Raw genomic sequence first — 19,188 nt, 5'->3', positions numbered from 1 at the left:
AACGCTTCCTGCATGCTAGGCAAGCACTCTAGCACTGACCCACATTCCCAGTCCTCCTTTTCTTTTTAACAAATGAATTTGAATTGAGATCCTAGAAAGAGCCACAAACCATGCATACCCTTTAATTAGAAGAATAGTATTGAATGAGCATTCATAAGAGGCAAGAGGTCTGTGAACCTCAGACATGATAGAGCAGGGTGGCTAGGAATTTGCATGATGTAGTCAGCCAGACTGGGTAGGCTTCAAATCCTGGCTCTACCACTTAGCAGTAGAACCAGGATGTGGGCTGCTTAACCTCTCTAACTTTAGTAAAATTTTTTTGTCTTTTTTTGGTACTGGGGACATTGCACGTACACGGCAAGCACTTAGCCACTGACCTACCTCCCACCCTAGTATTTTTTCTTTTATCAGGATGGGGCTTGAACTTAAGACCTGGGTGCTGAGCTCTTTTTGGGTAATGTTTTTGCCCAGGACCAGCCTCAGACTTCTCAGTCTATCAACAATCTCCTATCATGGATATGTTCCACTATGCCCAGTTTATTGGTTAAGATGGAATCTGGCTAACTTTATTCCCCAGACTGGGGAATAAAGCGCTTGCAAGGCAAGCTGTCTACCACTGAGCCACCTTCCCAGCCCCATATGTTTGTAGTTTTAAAAGCCAAATAGTTGAACCCTAAGATATGTATTCAAATGTTTTTTTCTTTCATGCGATTGTTTCTAACACATTTATAAGATTATTTCTTTGTTGCTTTGTATGTCCCTCCCCCACGGTATAAGCCCTGCTTTCACTGTATTTGATGTTATAATTTGTGGAGGGGAAGGGAAAAAACAAATTGTTTAAATAGGGATACAGGTGGACCCATTGCAACAATGAGATGTACAAGGCGTACAAGTCGTTATGTCGAAAATGAACTTCACAGCTTTGATGGGGTAGGGGGAGGGGGGTTGGGGGAAGGGGACAGGGGAGGATGGGAAGGGGAAACAAAGGAGGAGGCTACAATGCTTGATAAGAAATGTACTCATTGGGCTGGGAAGGTGGCTCAGTGGTAGAGCGCTTGCCTTGCATGCCTGAGACCCTGGGTTCGATTCCTCAGTACCATATAAGCAAAAAGAAAAAAGCCAGAGGTGGCGCTGTGGCTCAAGTGGTAGAGCGCTAGCCTTGAGCTGAAGAGCTGAGGGATAGCGCCCAGGCCCAGAGTTCAGGCCCCACGACCGGACCAAAAAAAAAAAAAAAAAAGAAATGTACTCATTATCCTGCCCATGTAATTGTAACCCCTCTGTACAGTATTTTCACAATTAAAAAAAGAAATAATTTAAGAAATATCCCAGCAAGTAATAAAATTAAATCCCATTCCTTCTCCCTGAAGATATCTCATTGACATTTTATGTTCTTAAGCTTTTCAACAATGGTGTCATATTACTGTAAGTGCCTGTCTTGCTTGCATTTACGACTCAATCTCTTGATTTTGGAGTTAACAGGTATCGATAAAAATATTTCTTCCCTCTGTACAGCATCTTAAATAAAATTTTTAAAAATTAAAAAATAAAAGCCAAATAGTACTGAAAAGCTTATAATGAATAAAGTTCCCTCTGCCCTTCCTTCTTTAGAAGCAACCACTCAGTTATTTTCCTCTGGTACAAACTTTGTATTTACAACTCATTTGGTATACTTTGTTTCCTTTTCGTCCAGTGTTAGGTTTATAGAGGTCCTGTGTGTTTGTCTACTTCACCACTTCCCTGTCCTTCCCTCACATAGTTATGTTGTAATCTTTGGCTAAAACAGGCAGCATTTATGTCATCAGACTTCTGCCAAACAGTGTTGCTGTTGAGCCATATGATTCTTCCAGCTGTCTTCTTGTGTTTAGGTTAGTCTGTGCCTGTTTTTCATGCACTTACTATTAACTTTTTTCCAAATGTGCCAATATACTGGTTAGTCTTATCAGTAACATTTTTGTGTAAGCTCAGCTGTTGATGTATCACCTGTTTGTTCCTTTGAGCTGGGCCTTTTCCTCTTGTCTTTGCCACTGCTCTTCTGCATTCTTTTTTTTTTTTTTTTTAAAGATTGGAATATTGGAGTCTTTATTACACAGTTAGTAGGCTGCAGGCAGCCAGGTGTTACAAAGGCCTGCAGACCCCAAATACACATAATGCAGCTAGGAAACAGGCTGCAACAATACCAACAATACCAACAAACCAGTTCAGCTTTGATGGAGAGCTGAATTGGGACACCATGATGACTGGAGATGAGCCAGGAGACAGGACGCAGGACACACACGTGGCATGGAGTCTCTCCTGTGTTCTTGAAGCACTTAATTTTCTGACAGTCATTTCAATGACTGTTTTACATATATACTTGTTTGAAGATTTTGACGCTTTTAGAATTGAAGGTTTGAGATGATTTGCCCTGAGAATGTTAAAATGTTGCTTTTCTGTCTTCTGTTATTTTTTAATTGCTCTACAGACATAGTGGTTCAGATCCTTTCCTTTTTATGTGACCTTGTTAGAAGTGTTTTCTTTTCTCCCTCCCTAGAAACGGTGAGGATATGTGCAATCCCTGTTGTTCTGTGGCTTCATGGGGTGTACCATCTTGTGAATCTTTCTGTGGTTCTCTCATTCATGTCCTTTTGTTTTCACTTTTCTCCCATCCTTTTTCAATTACTTTTTTTTTTGTTTAATGTCCCTTCTAGTTGCATGGATGTGACAGGCCCACTGTAATTCTTTAGATTTCCTCTGTTTTCTTCATTGGCTTCAGTTCCTCCAGGTACTGTTATTGTCTGCCTGGATATATCTTGCCACAGTGACTTGTTCCTTGCCCTCTTTCAAGCCTGAGTTAAGAATGAGTCGCTACCTCATATTTGGTATTTCTGACCCTAGGAGTGATGAGGAGGGGAAGGGAAGAAGTGAGTGAAGGGAAGGGGGAGGAAGAACCTCTTGAACCCTCTACTCTAGGCGATGGACAGAAGAGATCTTCTACTTAGAGAAGTGTAAGGGAAACCAGGAAAAGATGAGATGGAATCAAGTTGCTAGAAGGTAAAGGAAGATAAATACCTACGCTTTGTTGAATTTTGCCTTTGGGGTTTCATTATCTCCAGGCTTTCCTTGATCTACCTCCAGCACAGGTGTTATCTCCTCAGTATCTCCTGTGTGCTTGCTAAACTTGGTACAGACTTGTTATATAACTCGTACTTGTTTAAAGTAGTTGCCCCTAAAAACATAAACTTGATGAGGATATAGACCTTCTCTTACTCATCTTTGGTAAGACACATTGTATCTTTGTTTTTGGTTTTTTTTTTTTTTTTTGGGTCCGGTCGTGGGGCCTGAACTCTGGGCCTGGGCGCTGTCCCTCAGCTCTTCAGCTCAAGGCTAGCGCTCTACCACTTGAGTCACAGCGCCACTTCTGGCTTTTTTTCTTTTTGCTTATGTGGTGCTGAGGAATCGAACCCAGGGCCTCAGGCATGCAAGGCAAGCGCTCTACCACTGAACCACCTTCCCAGCCTGACACATTGTATCTTAACAAGGTAGACTCTCTACTCAGAGTCCCCTGTCTTCCTTGTATTAGCCAGGTGACCTCTAGCAAACTGCTTACCACCTGTGTGCTTGGGTTGCCTTATCCAGGTTGTTTACATGTGCAATGATAATGGAGTCTATTTCTTCAGAGAGTGGATGTTTCTGAATAATTGAGCCATAGTATAAATGCTGTGTAATATTTGGGGAGATGAATTGTATTCAATAATTGTAATATTCTTAACAGTGCCTAACATGTAAAGGTCTTTGAACATGGAAGTTCGACAACTTGTGACTAATGTGATTCCGGTCATTTTAAACTCTGTAAACATAGACTGTATCAAGGTCAGACCATAGGAAAACCACAAACTGGAAGTGGACTGATTTAAATGCATATAGCTTTGTTTCCTAAAATCACATTGGTAGACTTTCAACACTAGTCCTCTGTGACCTTAGTTTCGCCCCACGTAGTTGGGAAGGGGAAAACAGAAAGATAAAAGAGACTCCTCCAAAGGAGGTGTGCGAATTTATGTGTGTGGATAAACATTTGCTTCAAACAGGTGAGTGGTGGGTGTCCGCTGTGGAACATATTTGATATGAAAGAAAATGGCAAAACTGTCCTTCCTGATGTTTAACAGCTCAGAAAATTAGACATACCAATTGATCTCTTAGATTTAATTCATGGTGGATGCACCTTCATTGAATCAGCAAACACTTTAACATTTACTGTGCTGTGTAAACATTTGCTCACTGTGTAATAGAAAACTGGGCTAGGATTGTCAGTAAAACAGATACTGTACTTGCCCTAAAAGAGCTCTTTTTCTTATGGGAGAGGCCAATAACTACAAGTGTTGAGATATGCTTGCAAATAAAGTGTTAAAATATAGGTTTGGTGCTTTAGGTGAAGAGGGAGGAAACCTCAGCCTACTAAGGTAACATTTGAACTGAACCTAGTGAGGAAGGAGAGAGATCAGGAGAAAGATTGAGGACCAGTGGTGGCTGATGCTGTATGATGCCTGGTTTTATAGCCAGGAAAAGGAATTTAAGCTGGTGATTCACACCTTTAATCCTAGATACTGAGGAGGCTGAGATCTGAGGATCCTGGTTCAAAGCCAACCCCGGCCGGAAAGTCTGTGAGACTTTTTTTTTTTTTTTTTTTTTTTTTTTTTTTGTCGGTCATGGGGCTTGAACTTTGGGCCTGGGCGCTGTCCTTCAGCTCTTCAGCTCAAGGCGAGCGATCTACCGCTTGAGCTACAGCGCCACTTCCGGTTTTCTGGTGGTTTATTGGAGATAGGAGTCTCACGGTCTCTCCTGCCCGGGCTGGCTTTGAACCGCCGATCCTCAGATCTCAGCCTCCTGAGTAGCTAGGATTACAGGCGTGAGCCACCAGCGCCCGGCACAAGTGGTGCTGTGGCTCAGGTGGTAGAGCACTAGCCTTGAGCTGAAGAGCTCAGGGACAGTGCCCAGGCTGAGTTCAAGCCCCATGACTTACCAATAATAATAATAATAATAATAATTTATTAAACATCCTGAGAAACCATGGAATGGATTTTAAACCATTACTTAACCCAGTTAGTGTCTTGATATTTATGGCTGTTCAGTAAGCTTTTCTTTTTCTCTCATTGTAAAGTATTTCAGATGGATTGGTAAGAGAAGAAAAACTGTCTTCACTGGACATGGTGGAGGCAAAGGCAAGATGATTCAGGTCAGCCTTGTCTACATAGTGAAACCCAGTCTCTAAAACCAACAACAAAACCAAACAAAAACTCTGTTCTCTTAGATAACTACTAATGTCCTTGAGTCTTTGGCCAGATAATGTTCTTTTAAGAAAATCCACCCTTAAAAATCAGTTTCTATTGGAGATACATGAAACCTGAGTTATCAAAATAAAGTGATTTATATGTCAAATGTTCAGTTTGTGCCAGATGCTGGTCTTGAAGCCTCAAGTCTGAAGTCCTACTTTTGCCTGCTCAGTCAGATTGTCATACATGAAAAATGCTAGTCTGAATGTTGATTTACGTGTGTGCATAGCTTTCCCATTTGATCCATTTAAAAACTAAAATGGAGCCAGGCACTGGTGACTCACACCTGTAATCCTAGCTACTCAGGAGGCTGAGATCTGAGGATTACAGTTCAAAGCTTGCCTGGGCAGGAAAGTTTGTTAGACTATCTCCAATAAACCGAATAAATCTCAGAAAACTGAAAGTGGTGCTGTGGCTCAACTGGTAGAGCACTAGCCTTGAGCTGAAGAACTGAGGGACAGCGCCTAGGCCCAGAGTTCAAGCCCCAATAAATAAATAAATAATAAAAATCACCTCTAATGGTTTTTGCTATATTAAAAGCAGTAACAGGATATTTCTCTTTTCACACACTTTTTTCCTTTCTTTTCTACTACTTGGTACACAGAAAATATTTTGGATCAGTATTTTTAGTCTCCTTCCTTAGCAACATGTGCTGTTTTTTTTTTTTTGTTTTTTTTTCAGGATATCCCTTATCAGAAGCTTTGCAGAAGGGAAAGCAATAACAAAGAAGTTGTCATTCTTTGCACAGTAACACTAACCTCTCCAGTTACCAGCTTTTCATCTGGAAGATCCATTATTTCTTCCAGTTTTGTTCCTTCTATGTGATATGTTACATTTGCTTTATAATTGAAAATGATCCATAGAAGCAACATCTGAGCTTCTGATCACAGAATATCAGTATAACTTATTTGGGTACTTTTATTCAATGGCCTACTAGAATTTGGGCTCTACTTTTCAGTTTTTTTGTGTCTTTCTGCCTTTTTTTGGGGGGGGGGGTCAGGTCATGGGGCCTGAACTCTGGGCCTGGGTGCTGTCCCTCAGCTCTTCAGCTCTAGGCTAGCACTCTACCACTTGAGCCACAGCGCCACTTCTGGCTTTTTTCTTTTTCGCTTATATGGTGCTGAGGAATCGAACCCAGGGCCTCAGGCATGCAAGGCAAGCGCTCTACCACTGAGCCCTTCCCAGCCCCCTTTTGTGTCTTTCTGAAACCATACTTTTGGTGAGACTCTTCTCATCAGAAATAGATGAGATATATAGGTGTTGAGACATGTAAGTAGTTTGCTGGCAAACTGGAAGAGTCAATGACATCAGTATGACATTTTATCAGTAACTTATGTTAAAGTAACTTTCCAAGTAATAGATTTAGATAGATATTATCTCATAGAAGCTCAAAGGTGTCAGGCACCCTTAAAGATAAAACTAGAGGAGTCCAGTAAGTTAACCATCAGTCAAGGAAATATTTCAAGCATGGGATGCACAAAGTAATCAAATCCTTGCACAGCCAGACATAATTCCTATCTCTGTGTGTGATTTCAAAGGAGAAAATCCTAAGCTTGTTTTATGCACTGACAGCAAAAGCTGCAATGTACAACATGAAGTGAATTCATTCAAACAAGGTATTTTATTCAGTTTCTCCACTTCCATCAAGCTGTGGAGTATTCTCCTTATACAGGATAATGTATACAGGATAGCTTTTCCTTTCTCCACAGCTGCTAAAAATCAGATGTGTTGACATTAGTTCAGAAACCACAGTTATAGAGGGGTTTGGCTGCCAAGTCATAGAATGACTATCCTTTTTTTTGGGGGGGGGGTCCGGTCATGGGGCCTGAACTCTGGGCCTGCGTGCTGTCCCTCAGCTCTTCAGCTCAAGGCTAGCACTTTACCACTTGAGCCACAGCGCCACTTCTGGCTTTTTTCTTTTTGCTTATGTGGTGCTGAGGAATCGAACCCAGGGCCTCATGCATGCAAGGCAAGCACTCTACCACTGAGCCACCTTCCCAGCTCCAGGATGACTATCCTTAAAAAGATAAAAAAAAAAAAAAAAACAAAAAAAAAAAAAAAAAAAACCTTTCTATGTTTATGCTAGAGAAATAAGCCTTTGTGATGGTGTTTTTTTTTTTTCTGGTCCTAGGGCTTGAACTCATGGCCTGGGCACTCACTGTACCTGAGCCATAGATCTATCACTGTACCACTTGAGCTGCAGCTTTTTCTGAGTAGTTGAAGATGAGTCTCACAGACTTTCCTGCCTAGGCTGGCCTCCAACCATGATCCTCAGATCTCAGCCTCCTGAGTAGCTAGGATTACAGGTGTGAGCCAGAGAAATAAGCCATTCCAGTTACTGTTTTGTTTTTTAAATAGAAGCTTGCTATAGATAAGTACTAACTGTTTGGTTGGTTAGTTTTCTAATTTTTTTTAGTGGTACTGAGGACTGAACTCAGGACCTCATACTTGCTGGGCAAGCATTTGCCCACTGTGATCCATTCCTCCAATCCACAACTAACTTTTTTTGAAGCCAGAAATATACCACCCTTTCAAGCATGTGTAGATCTATTTCCTAGCAAAAATGCTAAAAACATTAGAACTTTTCTATGTGATTTTTTTTCTATCTGGCAGTCTACTACAGTATATTATTCCGAGTTCCTTCTGGCATGCTACTTGCTTGAGCTGGATACTGTACATTGGATGCCCAAGAGAGAGACATCCATCAGAATGGGGAAACCGTCTGGGAGACCTCTCTGATTCTCAAGTAGAGAGAAGAGCGAAATTTTGCCCTCTGTGCTAGCATGAAGATGCCTTGGAAGCAAGAGCTGCTGCCATCTCTGATGGTTTCAGATCGCAGGTCCTCTATATGTGTAGATTTTTCTCTTGACCCTTTCCTTTGTTTCTTGTTGGATTTTCCTAGGAGACTCACTTTGATTTTGTTTTAGTATAATATTTCCTGCTACACTGACAGGTTTTAAAGTATGTGCTGTTTCTTGCATGAAGATTTTAGCCTTAAATTTTTTTTTTGTTAATGAGATTGTAGCATTTACTGAGTATTTGACTTTAATTTTGTTGTACTGTTAGCGTTGAGGGATTTCTCCGTGGCTTAGTAGTCATAATAAAGATACTGCCACAGGTAATGCCTTTGTTTTCCTGTGGCAGAAGATTTTCTGCTTCTGTTCTACAGAGCAAGTCCTACTGAAATGAAACCTCCGTAGTGATCATGTGAGGGAATTTACATGTGAGCTAGTTGGTACAAGTTAAGAATTCTGTGTTAGGTCTCCACAATTGTCTGTGAAGCTCTTTAGCAATTCTGTGTATCCTTTACGGTAAACACCAATGTGTGTGTTTGAGGGGGTGTCCCAAAAAACATTTCTCTAGCAGGAATAAAATATGATTTATTTGATGTATATACATGTAAGATAGTATGTGAAACATCCTTTGAACTTAGTCTATAAGAAAACAGAATGATTATAAAATGACGTATTATGTGAGCAGAGAGAATTACTTCTCAATCCGTTCCTAAGTAACAGAACATTCCAGACAGGAGCTGTTGTACTTATGCAATTTTCTTAAATTATAGTGGGTTCAGTGGGCTTTCAGAACAGTAGACGCTATAGTAAATAAAAAGCAGGAAGTTTAGTGTTCAAGATTAGTCATCAAGTTTTGACCACTAGTCAGAGATAGAATCCAACAAAAATGATTAGGCATATTTCCCAGGAGAAAATAATCGAATGCATCTAGAATTCAGATGAGAAGTCCATAGCGAGGCTGGGAAGGTGGCTCAGTGGTAGAGCGCTTGCCTTGCATGCATGAGGCCCTGGTTCGATTCCTCAGCACCACATAAGCAGAAAAGGCCGAAGTGGTGCTGTGGCTCAAGTGTAAAGCGCTAGCCTTGAGCTGAAGAGCTGAGGGACAGCGCCCAGGCCCAGAGTTCAGGCCCTTGATCAACTGAAAAGAAAAAAAGAATAAGTCCACAGCACAGTGCTTGCCACCAGAGAAAGTAGGTTCGTTCACTTAGCTTTCTGAATGAGGGACCACCTGGTAGTGCCTAATTAAGACTTAGTCATGAGTTAAGCAGTGTGTAGAATGATTTCAAGTAAATCTGCTTTAGTAGAATGTTACTGCTCTGTGTATACATATGCTTTTGATAGTTTTGAAGTTTGTTTTTTTAAACTGAAAAGCTAACATTTAAGAATATTTTTAGTAACAGTGTAACTAAGAGCATGGTCTTGGCAAGGAAAGTTTTTCATGGTTTGAATTCAGGACTCCTAAGTATGCCAGTGCCTCAGTTTTCTCATCTGTAAAATAGTGTCATAATACAGGCTGAGAATCCCTTATCTAAAATGCTTGGGGTCAGAAGTGTTGCAGGTTTCAACTTTTCTTGGATTTTGGAATACACACACATACACACACACACACACACACACACACACACACACACACACACACACACACACACACACACACACACACACACACGTTATCTCAGAGACAAGATCCAAGTCTAAACACAAAATTAGTTTGTGTGTCATAAAATACTTTCAGTGCACCTGCACCTTGCTATAACCAGTCACATGAGATTAAGTTTGAAATTTTCCACTCATGGCATCTTGACACTGATCAGCATATTTCAGATTTTGGATTTTGAGGGTACAGGTGGCCAACTCATAGTTCCTAATAAAGTTAAAGAAAATAAAGGAGCAAATACTTATAAATAATGTGTGGTATGTGGTAAGTACTATAAAAAAGGTTTTGGAACAAACTGGTTTAATAATTGAGCACTAAATTCTGAAGATACCTTTCTTCAAAATTAAGATTAATGCTCCTTTACATTTTTCTTTTATGTTTCCCACATGATATTTTTACCTAGGTATAATTTAGTTACATTGTATAAGCTTTTCCTAATGTAGCTGTAAATAATATCCTAAAACTGATTAATTGATCTGTTAACCATACTTTTATCACTAGTCTTCCTTTAAGAACATAAATTTTTTTTGTCAAGGTGATGTATAGAGGGGTTATAGTTACATAAGTAAGGTATATTTAGAACTTTTTTTGGGGGGGGGTGGTCCGGTCATGGGGCCTGAACTCTGGGCCTGGGTACTGTCCCTCAGCTCTTCAGCTCAAGACTAGCACTCTACCACTTGAGCCACAGCACCACTTCCGGCTTTTTTTTTTTCTGCTTATGTGGTGCTGAGGAATCGAACCCAGGGCCTTCAGCATGCAAGGTGAGCGCTCTACCACTGAGCCACCTTCCCAGCCCTAGAACATAAACTTCTAAGTGAGAAATTACTTCATATAAATTAAAATTTAATGAAAATATTTTAGTGATGACTAATGCTGTTTGCTGGAATTATCAAACTGGAAAGCTATTCAACTACAGTGATACATACACTTAAAGGAAGAATGGTGTGATGGCGTATTTGACTACTTATTGAGTATTAATAGTATATTTATACCAAAGTAGATGGACTCTAGAAAAACTGCCTTTTATTCGGGTGTTTCCTTTTTGATGTAGTAAGATCTCCTGGAGCTTGGCTCAGTGGTACACATCTGTAATCCCAGCTACTCCGAAGGCAGAGAACGGAGGTAGGAGGATCATGTGAGGCCATCCCAAGCAAAAGCGCAAGACTCTGTCTGAAAACAGGCAGAAAGCAAAGGAATGGAGGACAGTGCTCAAGATGGGGGCCCTAAGCCCTGACTGAGCTCAATTCCCACTTACAAACAAATCCCCTAGAGCTTCTGGTTCAATATTTTAGCGTATATACTAAATGTGCTTTCTAGAAAAAATAAATTTTTTTTTTTTTTTTGTCGGTCATGGGGCTTGAACTCTGGGCCACAGTGCCACTTCCAGTTTTCTGGTGGTTTATTGGGGATAAGAATCTCATGGACTTTCCTGCCCCCATTGGCTTTGAACTGCAATCCTCAGATCTCAGCCCCCTGAGTAGCTGGGATTACAGTCGTGAGCCACCAGTGCTGGGCTAAAAATAAAAAAATCAATTTCATTTGCAAGAATCTACAGTCTCCTTTTAACAAGCATGCATATGGTGGAGTTAAATCATTGAAATTGCTTGTGTTTCATGAGGCCCAGCTTTCTTCCCGAAGATTGCTAGTCAAATATTGGACCAGAGAGCGTTCATTTCCTAATGCTTATGATTTTATGAATCTTATTTTCCAAATAGTTACAATATCAAAGAACGGTTCTATTATATGAGATAGGATATGCAGTTTACCAGAAAAAAATTAATGTTTACCAGAAAAAAATTAATCAGGCAACTTTTTAAAAAACTTTTTTTTTGTCAGTTCTAGAGCTTGAACTCAAGACCTGAGTACTGTTCATGAGCTTCTTTTTACTCAAGGCTAGCACTCTACCACTTGAACCACAGCGTGCCATTTCCTGCTTTTTCTGAATAGTTAATTGGAGATGTGAGTCTCATGGATTTTCCTTCCCGGGCTGGCTTTGAACCACGATCCTAGATCTCAGCCTCCTGAGTAGCTAGGATTATAGGTATGTGCCACTGGCACCTGGCTTTCAAAAACTTTTCTAACAGTAAACCTGCAATGATTATTAATGATTTTGTTCTTCCTGAACATTGATATTGGAATATGATAAAATACCCCAAACTCTGTGTATTGTCTTCTGCATGGTGTATGCTTAAAATATTATTGCTATTATCAGTTCTTAGATTTGGCAAGTTTATTAAGGTTTCAAACAAACAGTTCTTTGTAATAATTTTTGTTATTCCAGTGCTTGAACCTAATTGGCCATTTTTTCTTACATCTTTGAATGTTAATAGCCTTTTCCACAGCCTTTATCACAGTGACTTGATTTAAATGCCCCCTCCAGGTTTAGCTGTCTAGGAGGATACAGTTGTTTGGTAACAATAAGCAAACTAGTATTGATTATTCTTAACCCTTCTTCACCTGAGGGTAAATGGATAATTTAGACTTCTTAGCACTCTTGTCCATGGGTTGTTTTAATCTCCTAAGTATCCCAAACCCATCTCCTATGAGAGGATCACAGGTATCTCTTAAGGGCCACAGAGTATTGATGTGGTTGTTTTGCTGGGAGGTTGGTGGAGACCTTCAGAAACAGAAGCAGTAAGATGGCACCGTGGAGCACCAAAGTCCTCTTCATTTGAGGTTACCTCTTTTAGACTGATTTAATTTAATTCTTAAGTTTGGAATACTCACTAATAAATACATTTCTGTAAAGCAGAGGGCAGTGCCAAAACACCTTTAAATTTTATATAGCTGGGCTGGGAAGGTGGCTCAATGGTAGAGTGCTTGCCTGGCATGTATGAGGCCCTGGGTTTGATTCCTCAGCACCACATAAGCAGGAAAAAAAAGCCGGAAGTGGTGCTGTGGCACAGGTGGTAGGGTGCTAACCTTGAGCTGAAGAGCTGAGGGACAGTGCCCAGGCCCAGAGTTCAAGCCCCATGACCAACCAAAAAAAATGTATATAGCTTATTAAAACTATTTAATGTATTGCTATTTCAAATGGTATAACTTACAGATCTAATCGTGGTACATGGTGTCTAATCTATTTTAGAAACTGGATGGCTTCTACAGGGAGCCAGGCCTCTGATATAGACGAGATTTTTGGATTCTTCAGTGATGGCGAACCCCCCACCAAAAAGCCCAGGTAAACAAGAGAAAGAGAATCAGAGGAACATAAAAAAATTACCATTAGTGGGAGGTAAAGAAAAATAATGAACTTTCGCTAATGAACATTGACTTGCATTGGAAAAATTATTTTCATCTTGGATTTCATTTTGTCAAGGTAATATATGTTTTAAAAGTCTTTACTGAGCCGAGTGTCAGTGGCTCATGTCTATAATCCTAGCTACTCAAGAGGCTGAGATGAGGATTGAGATTCAAAGCCAGCTGGGGTGGGAAAGTCCATGAGACTCTTATCTTCAGTTGACTACCAAAAAGTCAGAAGCAAAGTTGTGTCTCAGAGTAGTAGAGCACTAGCCTTGAGGGCAAAAGCTCAGAGACTGTGCCCAGGCTCTGAGTTCAGGCTCTACAACAACATAACAAAAAGGCTTTGCTTCAGTCAGGCATCAGTGGCTCACACCTGCAATCCTACCTATTCAGACTAATCTATCAGTGTAGTGTGTTGATGAAATCATAGCCTTAGTGATCTAATGATCTTAAAAGCCTCAACCCTGAGCATTGCTGCTTTGAGAACTAAGCCTTCCCAGCCTAGATCCAAACCACAGTAGTGCTTTGTATTAATTATATGACCTCATTTTCTCTGCTTAGTAAAGCTGAAAGATCATCTTATTGTCAGTAACCTGAAATTTCACAACGATGTGTCCTCATACAAATTTAGACACTGGAGCTCTTTGAAGCTAGCTACCAGTAATTTCACTTTGAAGAAACAGTCTTGTGTTAAATATTGGATGCTTTCCGTTACAATGTTTTTCCTCTCTCTTTGTAGACTGTGTTTCAGACGTTGGACCTTCTGAATTACGTCTTTAGTTTTCTTACACTTTGTTCAATTTTTTAAATCCCTTATTTTTAAATTCTTTTTCTCCTTTATTTTTAGCTTGTGGATTTTTCATTTCTGTGCGGTTCCCCCTCCCCCCAATTTTTGTTTTCATATCTGTTTTGGATTTTTTTTAAGACAGAATCTCGCTATATAGCTCAGATTGACCTCAAACTCTCTGTCCTCCTGCGTCAGCCTCCTGAGAACCACTCCTGGCTTTGTATTTTTAATTTCTAAGAAGTCTTTTTGTGTGGATACAATTTCTTAAAATATATGTAAAGGTATTGGGGTTTTTCCCCCCTTGTCTTACTTCTTCCAAATTTCTCTCTACCTGCTCGTTTCTTTTTGTGTAATTCTTGGGGTAAGGAACTTTTCTTTCTCAAATGTAAACAACTGATAGTTGTTTGCTAACATTTAAGAGAAAACACTAGATGGGTAATAGGTTTTCTTCCGGGTATCAAGAATGACCAGGCTTTACAATTGAGGAACTCACTCTTGTTCCATTTTCCTTTGAAGAGGAACCCTCACATCTCCTGATTGGATTCAGATTTTCACAGACTTTTCTGCCCAGGGTAGCTCCAAACCTTGATCCTCAAATCTCAGCCTCCTGAGTATCTAGGATTACAAGCATGAGCCATCAGCACCTGGCTGCAATTCTTAATTAGGAAAAATTCAGTTCAAGCATCCATACCTATGCATAGCTAAAAACAAAAAGGCTGAGAATGTAGCTCAGTGGTAGAGTGCTTGGTTAGAATGTTTGAGGCCCTGCGTTTGATCTCCAGCATTAGGAGGAAAAAAGTAAATAGTACAATAGTCATAAAATTATTATTTGGAAATAGAAAAAGTAATTTCTTGTGGAAAAAAAAGCATGCTACCAGCAGAAATTAAAATGAAGGGACTCTTTTTAAACAAATGCTTTAGAAAGAATAGTGAGGAACAGAAGTACAAACTTTGCCCATGCTTTCTCATATCAGTGTTTCAGAGAGAGCTCTGTGTGTGGTGAGAAAGGGATGTTTTCACTGTTGGATCCTATCCTTTGTTTATTTGGATATGTGAGGCCCCTCCTGGGTTTCCAGAATCTTCATGACCTTTTTTTTTTTTCTCTTTTTCCTTTTTTGCCTGAAGATATCTAGAACATTGTTCCATCAGTCTCATGCTCAATTTTATGTTAGTAATGCTTAACAAAATTTGGAGTTAAAATGTTCAATTTGCTTTCTTCTCTTGTTGCACATTTCTCAACAGTAGGAACTTAAATTTGCATGGAGATCTTTTTTCTCTCTCTGGAATACAAAGCAAAGGTGGTCTTTTGAAATATTATATTGATTTGAAATATGATTTAGTTGATAGAACTAAGCTGAGCTGTAATACATTTGGACCTTTTCCTAATATGCATGGGTTTTCGTAGGTTGAGACAACTATGAAGAAAAAGTTGATTTTAAGATTTTTTTTTTCTTTTTAGGATTCCAGAAATAAGTTTACTACTTTGTTTTCCAGCACAAATGGTACAGCACTTTGGCCTTTGTTTTGCTTAAGCTCCGTTAGAGAAGTATCAGAAGCCAGTATTTGTCATCCTCACACCTATGAAAGTTAACAGCGGGGAAACATGTTGCCTTTGACAGCTGACTACAGCGCTAATCACACAGACTTTCCACATTCTTACATCTATAGGAGATTCCAATCCTCATATGTTTTGCTTTTTCAGGAAGCTGCTTCCAAGCTTAAAAACTAAGAAGCCCCGAGAACTTGTGCTGGTGATTGGAACAGGCATCAGTGCTGCAGTTGCACCTCAGGTTCCAGCCCTGAAATCCTGGAAGGGGTTAATTCAGGCTTTACTGGATGCTGCCATTGATTTTGATCTTCTAGAAGATGAGGAGAGCAAAAAGTTTCAGAAGTGTCTCCATGAAGATAAGAACCTCGTCCATGTTGCCCATGACCTTATTCAGAAACTCTCTCCTGTGAGTAATGCCCCGTGTCCCATGCCCTTTCAGATTTCCTAAAACCGTGACTAGCATGCTGAATGTTCCTTTTATAACTTACAGGTTTGTGTAACGTTTGGCTCTTCTGCAAACTATTAATGGACCCTTTTCAGGGTAATTAACTTGACTTTATTTCTGTGTGTGTGATCAGACTTTCACATACACAAAATTAGTACCCATTTCCACTGTATTTTTTATTTTTCTGTTCATTACTGCAGAGTGTAATCCTTGGAATCTCAGAAAAATTAGAGATAATTTTTATGAAACAAAACCAGTTTTTTTATGTTCTTTCTAGAGGTAATACTCCAAAGGAATTTCATCTTGTTGTATCAAACAAAGGTGGACCAAGGACTTGAATGTCTTACTTTGCCTTAAATTATTGAAAATTAGCCAGGCACTGGTGGCTTACACTTGTGATCCTAGCTACTTAGGAGGCTGACATCTGAGGATGTTTTTTTTTTTTTTTTTTTGCCAGTTGTGGGGGCTGAACTCTGGGCCTGGGCGCTGTCCCTCAGCTCTTCAGCTCAAGGCTAGTGCCCTACCACTTGAGCCACAGCACCACTTCTGGCTTTTTTCTGCTTATGTGGTGCTGAGGAATAGAACCCAGGGCCTCATGCATGCAAGGCAAGCACTCTACCACCGAGCCAACCTCCCAGCCCATCTGTCTGAGGATCTTGATTCAAAGCCAGCTTAGGCAGATAAAGCTCAGAGACTCTTATCTCTGGTTAACCATCAAAAAGCTAGAAGTGATCTGTGGCTCAAGTGGTAGAGTACCAGACTTGAATGAAAAAGCTAAGGGACAGCCCCAAGTCTTACTACTACAATAAAACAAAAACCAAAAACATAGTGGAAATCAAAATTCATTTGTGCTGGAAGAGGTAGTGGTAGTACACACTTGTATTCCCAGTACAGTTGTGAGGTAAGGAAGGACGAAAATGAATGCTAATTTGTTAATATTAACTTGTTTTCCAATGAACCTACTTGTAGTAAAATAACATTTTTATTAAAATAATTGTTTCTAAAACAAAATAAGTAGGAAGTAGGTGATGGTGGCTCACACCTGTAATTGTAGCTACTGAGGAGGCCCAGTCCTAGAGGCTCAAGGTTTGAGCCAGCCCAGGCAGAAAAGTCCAAGAGACTCCATCTCCAGTTAACCAACAAAATGTCAGACTGAAGGCATGGATCAAGGAATAGAGCTGTAGCTATGAGCAAGAAAGTGACTGAGAGCACATGGCCCTGAGTTCAAGCCCCAATTATTGTTGCACCAAAAAAAATGTATTTGGTGAAAGAAGTTAGAGTTTGGCTTAAAATTAAAATAACCATTTGTGAATTTTTCCTCAAGACAACCACCAAATGTGCAGCTGAAATGCTTTATGTGCATTTTTTTGTTTGTTCACACCAAATATTAAAAGGTCTTACAGTCAGGGGTCAAAGTTAATATAATTGATTATTTTTACTTCTTCATAAGACATTTAAAAAAATCTTTTTATTGGCACTGAGGTTTAGACTCTAGGCCTCATGCTCATTAGGCACTCTGTCATTGAACCACACCTCCAGTTATTAAAGGTAGTCTTAAGTTCACTGGCTTTTTCTGGACTGTCAAGTCTTTGGTAGTGAAGGATATAATAATGATGGCATGATTGTCTGAATCAGAAAGATCCTGCCATTTAAATATACTGGAACGCTGGGCAAATCACTTAACCTTCCTTCCAACATTTGTTTTGTACCTATAGACCTGGATGGGACTGGGGAACTACAACTGTACTAGAGCACTAATTACCTTGAAAGAATGATAAGAGTCCAAAGTAAATGTACTAGAAATCTTGGGGAAAGAGCTGGGAGGCTTTTGTTTGCTTGTTTCTTTTTCTCTTGTATGGGATTAGAAAGATGAGCTAGCTACAGGGTGAATGAACTGAAACTGAAGGCTTGGGACTCAGAGCTGTTGGAAGTGAATGGGCAAGGTCCTCAGAAGTTGTGTGGGAGTTGGGCACTTCCTTTTGACTTCTGACCCCTCTGTTCATGTTCTCATTCCTTTGTCCGTCCTTACTGAGGCTAACTGGTGAGAAATTGGGTTCTAGGGTCACGTGCCCTAAGAAAAACACTTTCAAATCTGAGGAAATTAATGCTACTGAAAAAGCTTCATTCCTTCCTGTTTATGTTAATAGTAGAGATTGAATGATTTATGGAAATATTAATAAAAGATAAATAGCTAAAATAAATGCTTCAGTATTTTATATCCAAATTTGTATTTCTTTTTTTGTTTGTTTGTTTTTTTGGGGTCCAGTCATGGGGCCTGAACTCTGGGCCTGGGCACTGTCCCTCAGCTCTTCAGCTCAAGCGCTCTACCACTTGAACCACAGCGCCACTTCCGGCTTTTTTCTTTTTGCTTATGTGGTGCTGAGTAATCGAACTCAGGGCCTCTGGCATGCAAGGCAAGCGCTGTACCACTGAGCCACCTTCCCAGCCCCCAAATTTGTATTTCTTTTCTTGGAAAAAAGAAAATGTATTCTACATGGCTATCTTAGTCTCCCAAGGCCTTTTTATCTGTGTGTTAAGTACTTAGACTGATGTTGAAACAGTGTGCGTATATGAGTCAGGCACCAAATAATTATTAAACACAGGTTCTTTCTAAGAAGAATAAGAAAATCATTGCATTGAATTTGAAACTTAATTTTGCTTTTGGGGATTTTTTTAGGGGGAGAGAGGGGAGACACTCAGTGCTTTGTGCTGCTAGGAAGGCACTCTACTGCTTGAGCCATATCTCTAACCCAATTTTGCTTTTTTTTTGGGGGGGGGGTCCGGTCGTGGGGCCTGAACTCTGGGCCTGGGCGCTGTCCGTCAGCTCTTCAGCTCAAGGCTAGCGCTCTACCTCTTGAGCCACAGCGCCACTTCTGGCTTTTTTTTTTTCTTTTTGCTTATGTGATGCTGAGGAATTGAACCCAGGGCCTCAGGCATGCAAGGCAAGCGCTCTACCACTGAGCCATCTTCCCAGCCCCATAAGATTTTTTTTTTTTTTTTTTTTTTGTCAGTCATGGGCCTTAAACTCTGGGCCTGGGCACTGTCCCTCAACTCTTTAGCTCAAGGTGAGCACTCTACCCCTTGAGCCATGGCACCACTTTTGGCTTTTCTGTTTGTTGTACTGAGGAATCAAACCCAAGGGCCTCATGCGTGCAAGGCAAGCACTCTACCACTGAGCCACCTTCCCAGCCCTCCAATTTTGCTTTTTTAAAGTAAGTATTCTAAATAGATTAAGACACATTGATTTAAAAAAAAATTTAAATGCAAAGAGGTTAACTCTGTTGAGGCATCTTGCTCCTACCCATGCATTTGTAGCATTTGTCAATCTCCTCTTCCCACACCTACCTGCCATAAAGTATTATTTGTGTGTATGTGTCAGTGTCTGTGTCTTAAATCCTCTTTACAAATG

At 40.1% G+C, this 19,188-nt stretch overlaps 1 protein-coding gene across 6 annotated transcripts in view; it reads left to right on the top strand.

The window, feature by feature from the left end:
• The window catches only part of LOC138826590 (protein FAM118B), a 38,461-nt gene that overhangs the window by 5,801 nt on the left and 13,472 nt on the right, over positions 1-19,188 (top strand). The window contains exons 1-3 of one of the 6 annotated variants that reach the window (XM_070021834.1): positions 5,163-5,209; positions 12,844-12,936; positions 15,488-15,740. In XM_070021834.1, coding sequence (XP_069877935.1) covers positions 12,851-12,936; positions 15,488-15,740 — 339 coding nt within the window. In that variant the 5' untranslated portion in view covers positions 5,163-5,209; positions 12,844-12,850. Of the gene's footprint in view, positions 1-5,162; positions 5,210-7,956; positions 8,146-10,839; positions 10,881-11,690; positions 11,800-12,843; positions 12,937-15,487; positions 15,741-19,188 lie in introns of those variants that run through there. The other 5 variants (XM_070021830.1, XM_070021829.1, XM_070021835.1 and 2 more) reach the window with 5 other exon arrangements.

The sequence above is a fragment of the Dipodomys merriami genome, unplaced genomic scaffold (assembly GCF_024711535.1).
Source record: "Dipodomys merriami isolate MVZ:Mamm:240054 unplaced genomic scaffold, mDipMer1.0.p SCAF_1440, whole genome shotgun sequence".
In the NCBI taxonomy this organism is placed as follows: domain Eukaryota; kingdom Metazoa; phylum Chordata; class Mammalia; order Rodentia; family Heteromyidae; genus Dipodomys; species Dipodomys merriami.
Note: the sequence above shows the minus strand (reverse complement) of the source record. Positions and strands in the feature narration are given on the sequence as shown.